This window comes from Lissotriton vulgaris, unplaced genomic scaffold (genome assembly GCF_964263255.1).
Source record: "Lissotriton vulgaris unplaced genomic scaffold, aLisVul1.2 SCAFFOLD_291, whole genome shotgun sequence".
Classification (NCBI taxonomy): Eukaryota; Metazoa; Chordata; class Amphibia; order Caudata; family Salamandridae; genus Lissotriton; species Lissotriton vulgaris.
In genome coordinates this window covers 1032744-1049745 of record NW_028248508.1, presented here as the reverse complement: position 1 = coordinate 1049745, position 17002 = coordinate 1032744, and the positions used below count along the sequence as shown (strand labels likewise).

At 44.6% G+C, this 17002-nt stretch overlaps 1 protein-coding gene across 4 annotated transcripts; it reads right to left on the bottom strand.

Moving 5' to 3' along the window:
* Positions 1-718: 718 nt before the first annotated feature.
* On the bottom strand, positions 719-15720 carry SDHAF1 (succinate dehydrogenase complex assembly factor 1). Of its 4 annotated transcripts, none has more exons than XM_086949992.1 (2): positions 15475-15720; positions 719-1319 (listed from the first exon to the last, which is right to left on the bottom strand). In XM_086949992.1, exons 1-2 carry the CDS (start codon positions 15486-15488, stop codon positions 1046-1048), a joined length of 288 nt encoding a protein of 95 aa, XP_086806118.1. In that variant the 5' UTR covers positions 15489-15720; the 3' UTR covers positions 719-1045. The 4 variants fall into 4 exon arrangements, with proteins under 4 accessions (XP_086806118.1, XP_086806121.1, XP_086806119.1 ...); XM_086949995.1 differs by having other exon boundaries at positions 15561-15720; XM_086949993.1 differs by having other exon boundaries at positions 15549-15719.
* Positions 15721-17002: the final 1282 nt, after the last annotated feature.

The following is a 17002-nucleotide window of genomic DNA, read 5'->3' as shown; positions in this document are numbered from 1 at the left end:
AGAATTCCTCCTGGATGTATAACAACCTACTCAAGCTCAAGAGGGATAAAACAGAGGTCATGATCCTAGGCAAGAATCCCGCTCTTTGGGGCCTGCGTCATTGGCCTGCTTCTTTAGGTGTTCTACCCATGCTATCGGACAAGGTTAGGAACCTGGGCTTCCTTTTGGCTGAATCGGTATCCATGAAGTCACAAGAGGCTAGGGTGACAACCACCTGCTTTGCAGTGCTTAAAAAGATACTTTGGCTGATCCCCATCTCTGTGCAAAGGACAGTTATTCAAGCTCTTTTCATCTCCAGATTCGATTATGGCAACGTACTGTATTTAGGATCCGACAAAACTACTATCTGTCAACTGCAGCCAGTGCAGAATTCTGCTGCTAGGTTTCTTTATCGGCTGACCAAATTTTAATCTGACGGAGAAGGATTTGACAACTGAAAATAAAAAAAGTACAATGAATCTTAAAAGATATATGCGGAGTTACTTTGTGATATGAATAGCTACCAAACATCGACAAAATATGAAAGGCTACAAATATATGTACTACTGTACTGACTGATTATGTAATACAACCAGGTCTTTGCTACAAACCCTCACTATTCAATGATAATACGATAACTATGTATATTTAACTCATTACTTTACAGTTGATTCTACAATATCATGACAGCTCCTTTGCTTGAATGTGATGAATCCGTGCAAAAGCAGAAATAATACGAAGTTGGGCACATTTTAATATGGTTTTACTTTTTAAAGCATCACCTTTCTGCAGTTACAACCTTAGGAAAGGTCCTTTTTATGTGCATCCAGAAGGTGCAGTTATTGATGTATTTGTGCGCCACAACAATAGTTCAGCACGACTTTACATTTGTATGGCATCTTGGGGATTAATGTGCATTTTAGTTCATGTTCCTATAAAACCGATATCCAGTTGCATGTATTCACTTCTGAACGCCTCACAACATTAAAAAGCATCAGCAGTTCAACACTCGACTACGTATAAGTTCTGTTCATTTTTCCCTCTGTATTTCGTTTTTTTTACATAACTATTCTTTCACGTCAGAACTGCTCTTGATGAAGGTGCCCATTTGCTTTGTGTGACTGTCCTTCAATTGTTCCAATTGCCTCTGACCTCTTCGAAGCAGAAACTCAATATGCATTACGTCACTCCTGGGAATTTTGGCGTTTTTCCGGAACTCCTCTTGGACTCGGGGCAGAAATCCTGGTTTGTCCTTTGCAGCCCGTAAAAACTGTTTAAATAAGCTCAGTACTTGCTTCTGAAGGTTGCTGTGTCTAACCATGGTTTGTGGGAGATACAACCTAAACATAAAATAACAAAAAGAAGATTAACAGAGGCAGTGATTGTGAAAACATTACATTGAAAACAAACTTGCCCTTAGAGTCTGCGAATGACTAGCTGTAGAGAACGGTGTACATCACATCAGAAAACAAACACTTATGTCAGTGTTCCTTGCCAGATACAGCACCTGTGAGTCTCAACAGAGTTACCCCTGTGCTTGTTTTTTAGTCTGGAATTTGTCTGTATACCGTTCTTTAATATCTGGGCGCTAGTCACAGAAACGTGTCCAGGAGCTTTGACGTCTACAGAGAACTAATATCTGGGCGCTAGTCACAGAAACGTGTCCAGGAGCTTTGACGTCTACAGGGAACAACAAGCATTGGAAATGCAATAGGTCTCGCATTAGAAAAGTTGGGGCTATTGGTCTTGTAAATCTAATAATGTTTTAAGTTATGTTTATGTTTTTATAATAGCAAATGTATTAATTTTGTTATTGTAAATGCCAATATTTATAGAATTTGCAAATGTGACACCTATAGCATTATTTAAAAAAAATTGTCATTTGTAATAAAGCTTGAAACATTGAGAGAACATATTTGAACAAGTGATGCTGTGGTGGTGCTGAGTGATGCTGTGGTTGCGCTGAGTGATGCTGTGGTTGTGCTGAAGGATGCTGTGGTTGCACTGAGTGATGCTGTGGTTATGCTGAGTGATGCTGTGGTGGCGCTGAGTGATGTGGTGGCGACGAGTGATGCTGTTGCGTTCAGTAATGCTGTGGTAGCGTATAGTGAGGTTGTGGTGCCCCTGAGTGGTGCTGTGGTGATGCGATAGATAGAGTGAGGGCGATAGATAGATAGAGGGAGGGCAATAGATAAGAGTGAGGGCGATAGATAGATATAGTGAGGGGCGATAGATAGATATAGTGAGGGGCGATAGATAGATTCACTTAAGTTCCAACCAAAGCTGGAGCACGTGAACTCAGCAGAAAGAAAGGAAGACAGAAAGGAAGGAAGACAAAAAAGGGAAAAAGAAAGACAAAACAGGAAGGAAGGAGGGCAAGGAAGATAGAAGGAAAGAGAAGAAAGGGAGAAAGAAGGAAAGAAAAGCAGAAAGAAGGGAAAGGAAAGGAAAGGAAGAAGGGAAGAGGAAAAGTAGGAAAAATGAAAAGAATAAAGAAGGCAAGAAATGAAGAAAGAAGCAGAAAAAGCAAAAAGGGAAAAAAGAAGGCAAAAGGAATGAAAGAAAGAAAGAATGAAAAAATAGGAAAGAAGGCAACAACAAAACATAGAAGGAAAATAAAGAAAAAGAGAAGGAAAGAAAGAAGGCTGCTAACAGGTGCTACATGGGCCCTGGAACTCTGAGCTCTAGAACATCCAGATTAAGTGGACACACTCTCTATAGGGAAAGAAAGGATTTACTGATGTGGAGAAGTGATGCTCCTAGGTCCTATGCAAGGGAGTTAAGTATGGGAATAGTTTGTCAATTCTGGTGACGAACTGCCTGCAAAACATGTATAGTTTGACCTCGTTTTCAAAACAAATATTTTTAATGCTTGAGGTCCGAACCTCTCTGTGAAAAGCCGGTCACACCAGAACCAACAGGTAACTAGTAAGACATTATTTCCAGAACTCCTGACCATGGCCTGATGCATAATGACAAATTGTAAAATAATGATTGTGCAAGACTCATCGCAAACTGAACAGCAGTTGCATGGGCCATCCCAAGCCCGCATCGAGATATGAAGGATAAAAGGCTATGCATGACTACACAACGAAATTGTGTTCTTTGTATCGACTCGGGAAGGATGAAAAGCAGGCTCTGCAGTGCCGGGTTTCCAACCCTTGACTTGAAGGTGCCACTGTGAGGGTACATAGCCTCCTGAGCTGCCCCACAGCTGCCCACATATTCGAGGCAATGTGCACACAAATAGAGGAATAAACATTCGGATGGGTAAGAATGAATTCACAAATGAATGATTATACATTGGATGCCATCAGGCGATAGCCAAGCACAAGTCTGCTTCCGAGTGAAGTGTTATTTCCTGAACCGTGGCTGACACAGTAATATTGCAAGAGGCAACTATTCATTAAGCTGCAGTGAAATAAGCGAGATCTAAACAATCAGTAGAAAATAAAAACAAGCATTGCCGGCCGGAAAAAAAAATCGGCGCAAAATGAAGACAAGTCGGATGGGGTGGGGGCGGGGGAGAAGGGGAGTGAGCAGCCTTTGATGAGCGAGTGGGGAGGGGGGGAAGGGGGGAGGAGAAACGAGAGACACGGCTTGGCGGCCGTGAAAGCTATTGGCATTGCTGTGGGGGGGGGGGGGGGGGGGGGAAATGCGACACGGCCGAAAGCCTTTGATGCAGCAGGGGGCGGAGCGGAAGCCTTTCAACTGAAGTGAAGCTGTTGGCGGCAGATGGCTGGCTTACATGTGCACGCGCATTTTAGGTCAATGCGCTTCCGCATTGAGCTTGCTTTTCACGGGCACGGCATGGAATCGCCCCGATGGTTAAACTCTGTTTAAGCCCCTATATTCTCGCAAGCTCAATGCGCAAGCGCATTGACAGGCGAGACCTAAAAATGTAATGCTTGATTTAATCAGCTAAGCCACGCTCTAGCTGCACAAGAGAAAACAACTTTAAAAAGCTCACTAACAATATTGACACTTGAATTGAACCAACATGAGCTACAGAAAATCTCAGACATACTCTTTGTGAGATCTGGTGCCCTGAAATGTCCAGAAAGACAAAACAGGAAGGAAGGAGGGCAAGGAAGACAAAAAGGAAGATAGAAGGAAAGAGAAGAAAGGGAGAAAGAAGGAACGAAAGGCAGAAAGAAGGGAAAGGAAAGGAAAGGAAGAAGGAAAGAGGAAAAGTAGGAAAAATGAAAAAGAATGAAGAAGGCAAGAAATGAAGAAAGAAGCAGAAAAAGCAAAAAGGGAAAACAGAAGGCAAAAGGAATGAAAGAAAGAAAGAATGAAAAAATAGGAAAGAAGGCAACAACAAAACATAGAAGGAAAATAAAGAAAAAGAGAAGGAAAGAAAGAAGGCTGCTAACAGGTGCTGCATGGGCTCTGGAACTCTGAGCTCTAGAACATCCAGATGGAGTGGACACACTCTCTATAGGGAAAGAAAGGATTTACTGATGTGGAGAAGCGATGCTCCTAGGTCCTATGCAAGGGAGTTAAGTATGGGAATAGTTTGTCAATTCTGGTGACGAACTGCCTGCAAAACATGTATAGTTTGACCTCGTTTTCAAAACAAATATTTTTAATGCTTGAGGTCCGAACCTCTCTGTGAAAAGCCGGTCACACCAGAACCAACAGGTAACTAGTAAGACATTATTTCCAGAACTCCTGACCATGGCCTGATGCATAATGACAAATTATAAAATAATGATTGTGCAAGACTCATCGCAAACTGAACAGCAGTTGCATGGGCAATCCCAAGTCCGTATCGAGATACGAAGGATAAAAGGCTATGCATGACTACACAACGAAATTGTGTTCTTTGTATCGACTCGGGAAGGATGAAAAGCAGGCTCTGCAGTGCCGTGTTTCCAACCCTTGACTTGAAGGTGCCACTGTGAGGGTACATAGCCTCCTGAGCTGCCCCACAGCTGCCCACATATTCGAGGCAATGTGCACACAAATAGAGGAATAAACATTCGGATGCGTAAGAATGAATTCACAAATGAATGATTATACATTGGATGCCATCAGGCGATAGACAAGCACAAGTCTGCTTCCGAGTGAAGTGTTATTTCCTGAACCGTGGCTGACACAGAATTATTGCGAGAGGCAACTATTCATTAAGCTGCGGTGAAATAAGCGAGATCTAAACAATCAGTAGAAAATAAAAACAAGCATTGCTGTCCGGAAAAAAAAATTGGCGCAAAATGAAGACAAATCGGATGGGGTGGGGGAGAAGGGGAGTGAGCAGCCTTTGATGAGCGAGTGGGGAGGGGGGGAAGGGGGGAGGAGAAACGAGAGACACGGCTTGGCGGCCGTGAAAGCTATTGGCATTGCTGTGGGGAGGGGGGGGGGGGAGGAAAAAATGCGACACGGCTGAAAGCCTTTGATGCAGCAGGGGGCGGAGCGGATGCCTTTCAACTGAAGTGAAGCTGCTGGCGGCAGATGGCTGGCTTACATGTGCACGCGCATTTTAGGTCAATGCGCTTCCGCATTGAGCTTGCTTTTCACGGGCACGGCATGGAATCGCCCCGATGGTTAAACTCTGTTTAAGCCCCTATATTCTCGCAACCTCAATGCGCAAGCGCATTGACAGGCGAGACCTAAAAATGTAATGCTTGATTTAATCAGCTAAGCCACGCTCTAGCTACACAAGAGAAAACAACTTAAAAAAGCTCACTAACAATATTGACACTTGAATTGAACCAACATGAGCTACAGAAAATCTCAGACATACTCTTTGTGAGATCTGGTGCCCTGAAATGTCCAACAAAGGTTTACATCAAATAGAAGAGTGGAATTGTTGATGTTTCATGTAAGATCCTATGTGCAGAAAAAGATATTCTGTTAAGTATTTGTAAAGCGCACTATTACTTGTACGGGTATTGTGGTGCGGAGCAGGTGTGTGTGCTAGCCCTGCCTATGGTAGGTTGGTTAATTGAAAGGTCAGGTCTTCAGCTACTTGCGGAATTCAAGAAGAGAGGAGGAGGAGGCGCTGATGTTGAAAGGTGGGTAGTTCCATGCCTTAGGAGTGATGTAAGAAAACGCCAGTCCTCCTGATCTAGTTCTGTTAAGGCATGGGATGTGTGCGAGTAGGGGACCTGCACAGCAGAGGTGCCTAAGTGGTAGGATAAGGAAATAGGGCTGTTCAGCAAAGGACACATTTGTGTAGGGCTTCATTTGTGTAGTGCCTTGAACAAGTGTGGAAAGAGTTTCAAATGATCATGTTTATGTATCGTGAGCCAGTTGAGCTCCTTGAGTTGTGGTGTGATGTGAGTTCTGTGTGGGAGGTTCACAATGAGTCTGGCTGCCGAGCTCCGGATGGTTTGTATCCTTCCAGTGAGTTGCTTGCTGAACCCAACGTAGAGGGTGTTCCTGTAAGAACTTGCTGGTGACTGTTTTCTGGCTTTGCTTGGTAGCCATTTGAGGAACTTCATCATCTTCAGGAGGTGGAAGAAGGATGCTGTGGACTCGTGAAGTCTAGTCCAGTTTTTAAAGGTCCTGGGGTGAGGTCAGCAGGTGGGTCCGGGTACAGACGGTCACCAGTTGGAGTCTCATGGTGAGGTGTTCTTACGAAGATCACTACATCTGCCTTGTCTGTTGTCTCGTCAGCCCACCTCAGTTGCCACAGGTCTCCGCTCTGACAGCAGCCTGACCGTGATTCCACCAGGGCCGGCCAGCAACGCAAGTTAATCCAGTAGCGCCTGCTCTACTGGACCTAGGTGGTGGGAAGAGGGGACCCCCAAATTTTTTTTTTAACCTTTAACGGCCTGCCTCCGCCTCTCCTCCGTCTTCTTCGTGCAGTCTCACCCAGCAGCAGGAAGCACCTGAGCTTCCAGGCTCAGCGGAGCCAATCACAGCACTGCAATGCATCGTCGATCAGACGGGAAATGGAAGGCTGGGCATGTTCCCCGACAGGCTGTGTAATGCTGCTTGGTGGGTAAGATGCAGAGTGCGCATGACTGTTTGGCTGACTCAAGTGGGCCGGCCAAGCAGTCGTGCGTACTTAGAGAATGTAAACAACTCCTTCCCCTGCTCTGGCCAGTCTTGCAAAGCCCGAGAGCCAATGTCCGCAATTGGAAAATTAAAATGATAACAACCAAGTCAAGTCAGGGATATTTGTATAGCGCACAAATCACATCCTAGTAGTCTCATGGCGCTTGCAGCAGTCTCTGACATAGGGAAACACAGTTAGTTTGCAAAGAGCCAGGTCTTTAGTCCTATACGAAAACAGCCATGATAAGGGGAGTTACAGAGATGGAGCGGCATTTTGTTCCATGCGGCCGGAGCCAGAAATGAAAAAGCTCGACCACCATTTCTGGTGGTACGTATTCTCAAAGGTATCAGTAGCAGTTCGTTTCTGGGTCTAAGATCCCTTTGTGGCTGATACCATCTGAGTTTTTTGGACCAGTATTTCGGACCCCTTTCATACAGTTGTCAGTGAACCAGACATAGTATTTTGAAAAGGATGCGCTTTTTTACCTGCAACCAATGTAGGCTTTTTAAACAGGCGGCAGAAGTTTTTCTCGGGGGGTTAAGAACCAGCCGGGCTGCCGTATTATGGAGAACCTGCAGCCTCCTCTGATGGTGTTCATTTATAGAAGTTGTAGCAATCAAGAATGGGGAGAAGGAATATTAGTGATCCCACCAAGTTCCTTGGCTTTAAGTACTGCTAATCAAAAAGGGGGGGGAGGGGGGGGGATCACTTGTCCTGTGTAACCTGGGTACAGTTCTAACTAGAATGACCCTTGGTAAAAGACCCTCATACACGTGTAGTAATGGTGGTATGGGCGGTGTATCTTGGTTCTCCGCCTTTGTTTACACGTCTGTGCAGAATCATGGGGTCAGTTGGTATGCACCCTCCGCCTGGAGGAGAACACCCTAGGTTAAAACAGTAGTGATCAGTGATTATAAGTGATGTGTGGGTGAATATCTTTAAAACAATCCAATCATGCCAGGAAGAATATGGTTTTATTGTCCGGGATTGAATTGGTGGTTGAGGATATGTCAGAATACGTTTGAGAAATGATTAGGTTTCACACATATTCCATCCTCTAGTGTTCAAACAATGGTCGACATGTTTCAGCCTTATTGCCCAAGGGGTCGGTACGGCTTTCTTCAGGACCAGGTGAGTTCTGTGCAAAGAGTGACGTATGTCTACTCTTTAATGAAGGTCAAAATTGGACCTTTCATAGGCTAAATTGTTACCATTTCAAACGGGTACCCAGAGGTTGGAAGGAGGGGCTTCTCGTTGCTCCGCTCTCGAACTTGCAGCTTGTGCTGTCTCTTCCTCTCGCGGTCCCGGGACTACCTTCTAGGTAGTGTAAGACCCTTCGGCTTTGCACAATATGTATGTGAAGCGCTCTGATACCTACGGGTCTATCTAGCGCTATACAAAACTTTAAAAATAAAAAAAATAAAATAAATTATCATTTTATTTTTCCTTTTGCTCAGTGAGGTGACGCTCCTCTGGCTTAGCGGAGGAACCGCCACTGAATTAATCCAGGTGCCAAGACACTCTCTGCTCGCTCATCCTCAGCCTAGTTGATAAGACGAATCCTGCAGTACAGCCTCAAACTGAGTGCAATGGGGGTTAGTGTCAGAGTTGTAGTAGGAGGGACAAAGACATAGTTGAAAAGGACAGCATAATCTGTCCTTTTTTTGTTGTTTTTTCACCTTCAGGTAACAATGTATAAAATACAGCACCTTTAATTAAAGATAAAACCCTAATTGGTGGAAAATGCACTTTTACATTGTGAAACTTCAATTGGTGAATGCAATCGGTCTGTTGATGCCTGTCTATCTGTAACTGGACAGACCTTGTACTATCTAAACTGGACTACGGGACCGGTGTCCTTACAGGGACTCCAAAAGCTCACCTAGCCCCACTAAGGTCAGTCCTTAACATGCCTGCTCACATCAAAAACGGGGTTAGAAAGTTTGATCACATCACACCACCCCTCAACTCCCTCAACTGGCTAACCATTGAAGGCAGATGTATCTACAAATTGGCCTGCATCACAAACAAAACCCTCCACTAACATTCCCCCCAACTACCTAATCAGCAAACTGGTCAAAGCTGGAAGATCCAGATCCCTGAGAAGCTCCAACTCACTTCTTCTCTTCCCTCCGAAATTCAAAAAGTCAACCACTCAGTCCCGATCCTTTTCTGGTAACATACCCAGGATATTGAACTCACTCCCGATTGACCTCAGATGCAACCTCTCCTTCCCGTGCTTCAAAAGGGAGCTGAAACTCCTTCTCCTCAAGAAATACCTTACCATCCAAGTCAACGAATCAAGACTCCAATAACCTAGTTGACTCCCTGCTCATTTGTCCATCATGGATAAGTGGCGTTTCGACTGCTTCAACCTCGGGAGCTCCCCCTATCCTTCACTGTATGCCTAATTATAATGTGTTGCTTATATCCTCATGGACCCTTACGTCCTGCTATGCAATGTATGCCTAATTATAATGTTTAGCTTGTATCTTTATACATCCCCATGTCATGCTATGTAATGCACCTATGTATGTAAAGCGCTCTGATACCCCCGGGTCTAGCTAGTGCTATATAAAACCTATAAAATAAAAAATAAAATAAAATAAATTGAATCGTGGTTGACAAAGCATGTAATAGAATCTTGCCTGTTTATAGAGGTGCTAGGTCACCTTCTGCGACTAAGAAAGCAGTTGAGTTTGACCTTCCCAGGTCAAACAGGATTACTTTACAAGCCATCCGAGAGTCATTGGATGATCATTCAACTACCTTAGAAGTCATTTACACGTCATCAGACATCATCAAGCTCTTGAAGTCATCAGCAAGCTGCAGAAGCTCAGCCTGATGATTTGAGGATTACTTGAAAAGGAGTACCTGATGACTTTAGTAGGTGTCATTATTCGTGATGATTTAAGGATGACTTAAAAATTAAGTATCTGCTGACTTCAGAAGGTGTAATTATTCCTGATGATGACTTGTAAATGACTCTCCGATAACTTTACAAGATGACATTGTTCCTGATGATCCAGGAACATGATATCATAGCTCTGCAGGAATCCTGGGATGCTACGTCTTGTTTTTGGCTGGATGGATTTACAAGCTTTTCCGTTCCAGCCATTCAAGGCACCGCATGTAGAGCAAAGGGTGGACTAATTCTCCTTTTCTCATTAAAGCTCGGAGGGACATTAAAAAGGATGGTGGTGGGCTCACAAAATCTTTTTAATTGTTGAATGGACAATGCCCTCTAAATGTAAAACTATCCTGATTAACCTTTATAATTCATGGGAAAGGGGTGTTGATAATGAACACATCGCGACCCTGGAATTTTTTTTATGTAATTACAGTCAAGAAGAATACACTAATTGTGAGCTCATTCTAATGGGCGATTTTAATATACACCCCTGTAGAGATGCCCGTTATGGAGGTGCACAGGAGGACCCAATGTCCCTGGTGGCCCCCATTTTGAGCATACAAACTCAGGAGAGGCCCTTGAAGAGTTGCTGGCTAACTTTAACATATACGAATATAGCAACTCCGAGGGGAAGGATAGAGTCAGTACCTATAAGGGCACTGAGGACGGATCAGTGATTGATTACATCTTTCTAACTCCAGGTATTTTATCAAAAGTTGTGACCTATAAAGTAATTTGTTCTATATATAGCGATCATAACCTGGTATTGTTAGAGTTGAAGTGGGGTGACCCTATTGTTAGCCGGCCTGAGTGCACATAAAAGGCACCAGCCGTCCGCCCCAAGGATCAGGGGAGAAGACTAAGATGGGCTAAAGTAGTGCCCGAACATTTTTGTGAGGAACTGCTCCCCAAAATTGAGGGCAACATGGTAATATGCCCGGACCCCAACGCCACTAATATAGAAATAATAGGAGCCTTTGATCTAATATGTGCACAAATCTCAAAGGACCTGACGACCAAATCTAGGCATGGAGACAAGAACCAGCATAGTTGGTTTGACGCCAATTGCTCAAGAGCCCATAAGGCACTAAAACGAGCATTAAAAACCATCCCGAGAGATAAGGCTGTCATTGCCAAATTGAGGAAGGCATATAAACACTCAATTAGCTGCAAGAAAAATGAGTTAAAAAAGGCAGCTTGGGAAAAACTACTTTCTGTTGATGTATTGCGGGACAGTGCACAGCTTTGGGCCATAATTAACCAGTCATTTTTCACTGATACGGAGAATACAGTTATGGACTGTGTGATCCTCGACGATAAATGGCTTAGCCATTTTAGAGAGGTTTATGGCGACCTAGCGCCCGGTACAACAAACTGCTCGCTAAGTAGTGTGGAGAGGGTTCCCCTTGCGTTTAACTGTGAAGAGGTAGAAAGAGCTATAACTTAGACCTCCAAAAACACGGTGTTCCGGCGGACCTATATAGGCACTCGCCAAAACTTTGGGCCAAGTTGTTAACACATGTCTTTCACGCTGTAAATGGTAACACCCTCCCTGCAACTTGGGCCACCTCAATTATTGTCCCGATCTTCAAAAAGGGCCAGCGAGACGATCCAGCATGCTACAGACCCATTTCCCTGTTAGACTCTTCGATTAAGATTCTAGGCAGAGTTTTATTGTACAGGCTAAGGGAGAATTTGGAGGGAAGTGGGACCCTATTGAATCTACAATATGGGTTCAGAGAAAAAGGAGGCACCTTAGATCAATGCTTGAATTTGCACCTCTTAATCTCCAAGTATACAGTAGCTAAGGAGGGGTCGTTATTTCTGGCCTTTATGGACCTCTCCACGGCCTTTGACTTGGTGAATAGGGCTAAGCTGTGGTCTATCCTCATGGAGATCGGGATTGAGCCCCCACTCGTAAACTTTAGAGCCTCACTCCATCAGGATTTGCCTGCAAAGATTAGGGTAACTACGGCGGGTAGGTGTACAAGTCGGTTCAAGTCGGAGCGAGGGGTGCGACAGGGCTGCATCCTGGCCCCCCTCCTCTTCTCCATCTACATTAATGGTTTAGGAGCTTATTTAGTAACTCCAGGGGTGGACGTGCCGCGTATAGGAGAGGCGAAAATCCCGGCCCTCCTATACGCGGACGATACAGTCTTAATAGCGCGTACTGAAGTAGGACTACAGAGACTGTTAGACCTATTTGGTTCCTTTATGGAATGACTTGACCTTAAGATCAATGCCAAAAAATCCTTCTCAATGGTGATGGGTCACCACAGAAATAAGGGCAAATTAAAAACATTCATGTGTAAGGGCGAGGTAGTCTCAAGGGTCACCGCTTTTTCGTATTTAGGTGTACTCTTAGCCGAAAAGGAGACTTGGGCACCTCAAATCAAGGCTAAGAGTATATCTGTGGCAAATTGTGGGATTTTCAAAACAGTTGGGGGCGAGGCCCATGGAGGCATTGATAAAAGTTTAGAATACGAAATGTATGCCAATTACCACCTATGGCGCTCCCTTATGGGGCTACGCATCCCACGAAAAGATACAAAGAGTGGAGAACAGGTTTTTGAGACATCTCCTGTCTATACCCAAGTCCACCCCTACCTTTTCGATTCATGCGGAGGTGGGCTTGGACCATGTATCAGACAGGCTGAAATTGGCCCCCTTAACATTCTGGGCAAAAATATGGCTCAACCAAGATATAACTTTGAATCATGCAATCATGGCCGATGTGATGTCACTGGACAACGCAAAAAAAGTATCCTGGCTCGCTTATTTGAGAGATGTCTTTACCCAGCTGGGCCTCCCTGAGCTCTTTTTAAGTCCAATCAGCATCAAGAGAGAGGACATTAGCTGGATCAAAAAGCACTTTATGGACAGACTAAGAACGTCTCGTGAGGAGCGGGAATTATTGAAATCTACAGTTAGAACACATTTTATGTTACAAACTTCCCCCTAACTAGAGCCTTATTTCATCACAGTAACCAAACCCTTTCATAGAGTTCTATTAATTAAATTTGGATTTAATTTGATACACCATTACTTGGGTAGTACCCAATCATGGATTAAACCTGAATGCGGGCCGCCCTGCAACTGTGACAACCTTTCACATCAAGATACCATACATTTTATTACGTTTTGTGGATTCTATAAAGAGATTAGGAAAAAATATTTGGTCCCAATCCTGAAAGAGGCTGGGATTACCCAAGTAAGGCCCGCCCTCTTATATCTCCAGTTGTTGAGAACTACTCGCATCATTTATAGTGTGGCTAGTTTCTTAGTGGCGGCAATGAGAATCAAACTAAAGAAAAGCGGTCCCACATGACATATTAGCATGATTGACCTTAACGCGGATTTTAAATTGATTTAATTGTCCTACAACGATTTTATGGGTCTTTGCACTGAATTTGTAAGTATATGAATTATTTAATGTGAATGTATGTAATATTTTATGCCTTTTATGATTTTAACGAATCGAATAAAGTGTAATTTGACTGACTGACGTTGGGATGATTTGAAAATAAGCATCTGAATACTTCAAAGGTACTATTGTGTTTTCAATAAGATGTTTTTGTGTCTGGTGATTTTAACGGGAATTGCTTGTCTATTTAAAGAGCACGTCCACCACTTTGATTTCAGTTTTCCAGAAAAATGCAAACTGTTGGATAATTGCACAATGAATTGCAATTAAACGTCTGACCTCCTGCAGCTGGGAGCCCGAAAACCCAAACACACCCTGAACCCCCAAATTAACCCTTGCACCCCAAAACCCAAACTCACCCTAAACCCTAAAATTAATCCTGGCACCCCAAAACCCAAACACACCCTGAACTCCCAAATTAACCCTTGCACCCCAAAACCCAAACACACCCTAAACCCTAAAATTAACCCTGGCACCCCAAAACCCAAACACACCCTAAACCCTAAAATTAACCCTGGCACCCCAAAACCCAAACACACCCTAAAATTAACCCTGGCACCCCAAAACCCAATCACACCCTGAACCCCCAAATTAACCCTTGCACCCCAAAACCCAAACACACCCTGAACCCCCAAATTAACCCTTGCACCCCAAGCACACCCTAAAATTAACCCTGGCACCCCAAAACCCAAACCCACCCTGAACCCACAAATTAACCGTTGCACCCCAAAACCCAAACACACCCTGAACCCCAATAATAACCCTTGCACCCCAAAACCCAAACACACCCTGAACCCCCAAATTAACCCTTGCACCCCAAACACACCCTAAACCCTAAAATTAACCCTGGCACCCCAAAACCCAAACACACCCTGAACCCCCAAATTAACCCTTGCACACCAAACCCAAACACACCCTAAACCCTAAAATTAACCCTGGCACCCCAAAAACCAAACACACCCTGAACCCCCAAATTAACCCTTGCACACCAAACCCAAACACACCCTAAACCCTAATATTAACACCTGTACCCTAAAACCCAAACACACTCTAAACCCTAAAACTAACCCTGGCACCCCAAAACCCAAACACACCCTCAACCCTCAAATTAACCCTTGCACCCCAAAACCCAAACACACCCTGAACCCCCAAATTAACCCTTGCACACCAAACACAAACACACCCTAAACCCTAATATTAACCCTTGTACCCTAATACCCAAACACACCCTAAACCCTAAAATTACCCCTCGCACCCCAAACTCAAACATGCTCTAAACCCTTAAATTACACCTGGCCCCCCAAAACACAAACCCACCCTCAACCCTAAAATGACCATGTACGCCCTAAAATCCAAAAGCCCTACAAACCACCAAATTGTTTATGAATGCGGAATGCCGGGAGGCGCTGCTGTGATTGCAAATGATACTTTCTGTACCCCCAGGCTGCACTTCCTTCTTAGAGTATTTCCATAAACACAAGGGGGCAGATTTATGTTGGGAATGCGCCACGTTTGCGTCATGCAACTGCGGCGTAAACGTGGCGCATCCCTATGACCCATTTACAACATGACGCATCTAGGCAGATGCGTCAGGTTGTAAAGCCCTGCGCCACTTGTGGGCGTTCCGGCGCAGGGTGGGCGTTCCGGCGCAGGTGCGCCTCGCAAAAGTGGCTGAGTGAAATCTAGAAGATTTCACTGAGTCACTTTCAGGCCAATGCTGCGTCAAAACCCTGCGCCTGCTTGAAGCAGGCGTAGGTCTTGACGCAGCATTGTAAAGATGGGGCACCCCCGAGCCTTGCTGGAGCTGCATCGTGCTTGCGACGCAACTCCAGCAATGCGCCACTTTTACGGCACAGATGCGTCACGCATCTGTGCCGTTTTTGCCCCATGGTGTGCCGCATTGTAAATGCGGCGCAAAATAACTGGCGCATCCCTGGGGATGCGCCAGTTATCATAAATCTGCCCCATAGTTTAGTGGAATTCGATTGTTAGACTCATTAAACAACTGCGGACAGACCTGCTCATGGCCCGAGGAATAGGTCTTGCAAAGGAAAACAAGCTTTGTCATCATGGTGATTGCCGAATTCACTCCATCACAATACTAAAATACATTTTTAAAAAGCACAGCTGCCTCGAACACAATGCGAAAATCACCTACTGAAAACCATCAGTCTGCCGGCTGGCTGGGACTCGAACCGCAGGTCCTCAATGGAGAGCAGCTCTCTCACCTTTGCATATACCTGAAGCCGGAGGATTCCTCTTGCAAAAGCCTACGCACATTCGGGAGCGCCGGAAGTTACGTCATTGTTCTGCGGCAAGAACGAAGACCGCCGTGAGTGCAATGGCCATAAAAGGGACAGATGGATTGGCATCAGTCTCTTTATTTTTCAACTTCACTTCGTTCATCGATTGCAGCGTACTGCCCGCGCCCATCCTGGGTCAGAGCCCCCGTTCATAGCGCTGCCTTTCTTAAATAAGAGCAGCATCGATCCTTCGCTCTCGGTCCCAGTTGCTCAATTTCCGTCCCAGACCAGCTTCCTAATTTTTCGGAAAGCACGAGTTTTCATTAAGGTGCCAAATTTAGACGCAGCTCCCTGCATGTGTGTGCTTCGTACGTCTTATAATGAATGCCTGCGTTGCAATGTGTGTGCATTATGTGTGTTTGATGTTTGTCTGTATCAGCCTGCCTGCTTGTTTAATATGCTCCTTTTGTGTTTGAGCATGTGTATTTTTGTGTATGTGTGACGTAGTGCGTGCCTGTGTAAGTTGTGGAAAATTGCAAAAAGCCTAAAAAATGTGTTTTACAGCAAGTTCTTCGCCGTAAGGAAAAATAAATTACTGCCCGTGTATTGTAGGTCCCATGTTGGTTCCAAGTGCACCTGCGTGTATTCAAGATTCTCGACCAAATGGAACAGTTTTCGATCTACTGAAAAGTTGTCAATCGAAGAAGGCTAAACACAATTCTTTATGTGAATATTGTATATTGTTGAGCATTACTTGTGTCCTTGCAACTTGTAGTGAGCTTTCGTTACTAAATGAATGAGTGCTCTATTGTTGAATCCTGGTCACGTTCCCCAAGCTGTGTAGTGTGCAGAGCAGCACATCTTCTAAAACACTGGCAGTTTTCATGGATGCGTTTCAAAGCATAAGGATAAATGCTTCAAATAACTTAGCCGTTGTAATGCTGGTTCCTTATTTTGTTTGCTTATTTGTGTAATTGAAAGATCTGGTTGCCTGTGGCAATTGAGGTTTACGCCCTATTTATAGGAATCGTAGTCCGACGCAGTCCAACATCTTGCAATATCTACTGGCTATCATGAAGCCGGTCTTGTTACATCTGCCAGTATCGATCCCAGCCATATATTATCCAGTTACAACCTGACCTACTGCTAAAGTATTGAGGCAGAGGGATCAAGCCCTGAGATAAATCGCATGAATATTTCCTATTAATTCCAGCCCATTGGGTTTCAATCATGACCAAGCGGCACTCGGCCTCAGGAGCCTGCGTGTCCTGGTGGCGGTGTTTACACAGCGGCTGAGACGCGGTAAATCATCTACCTGCCTTAATGGATGACTATGTATTACCTTGAGCTGGGGTCTCGACAGGAGCTGCGTAGGCAGCATTTCCAACCAAGCATCCTGGCCCAATGCTTTTTCTTTCTCTCTTTCGCTCTTATTTTGA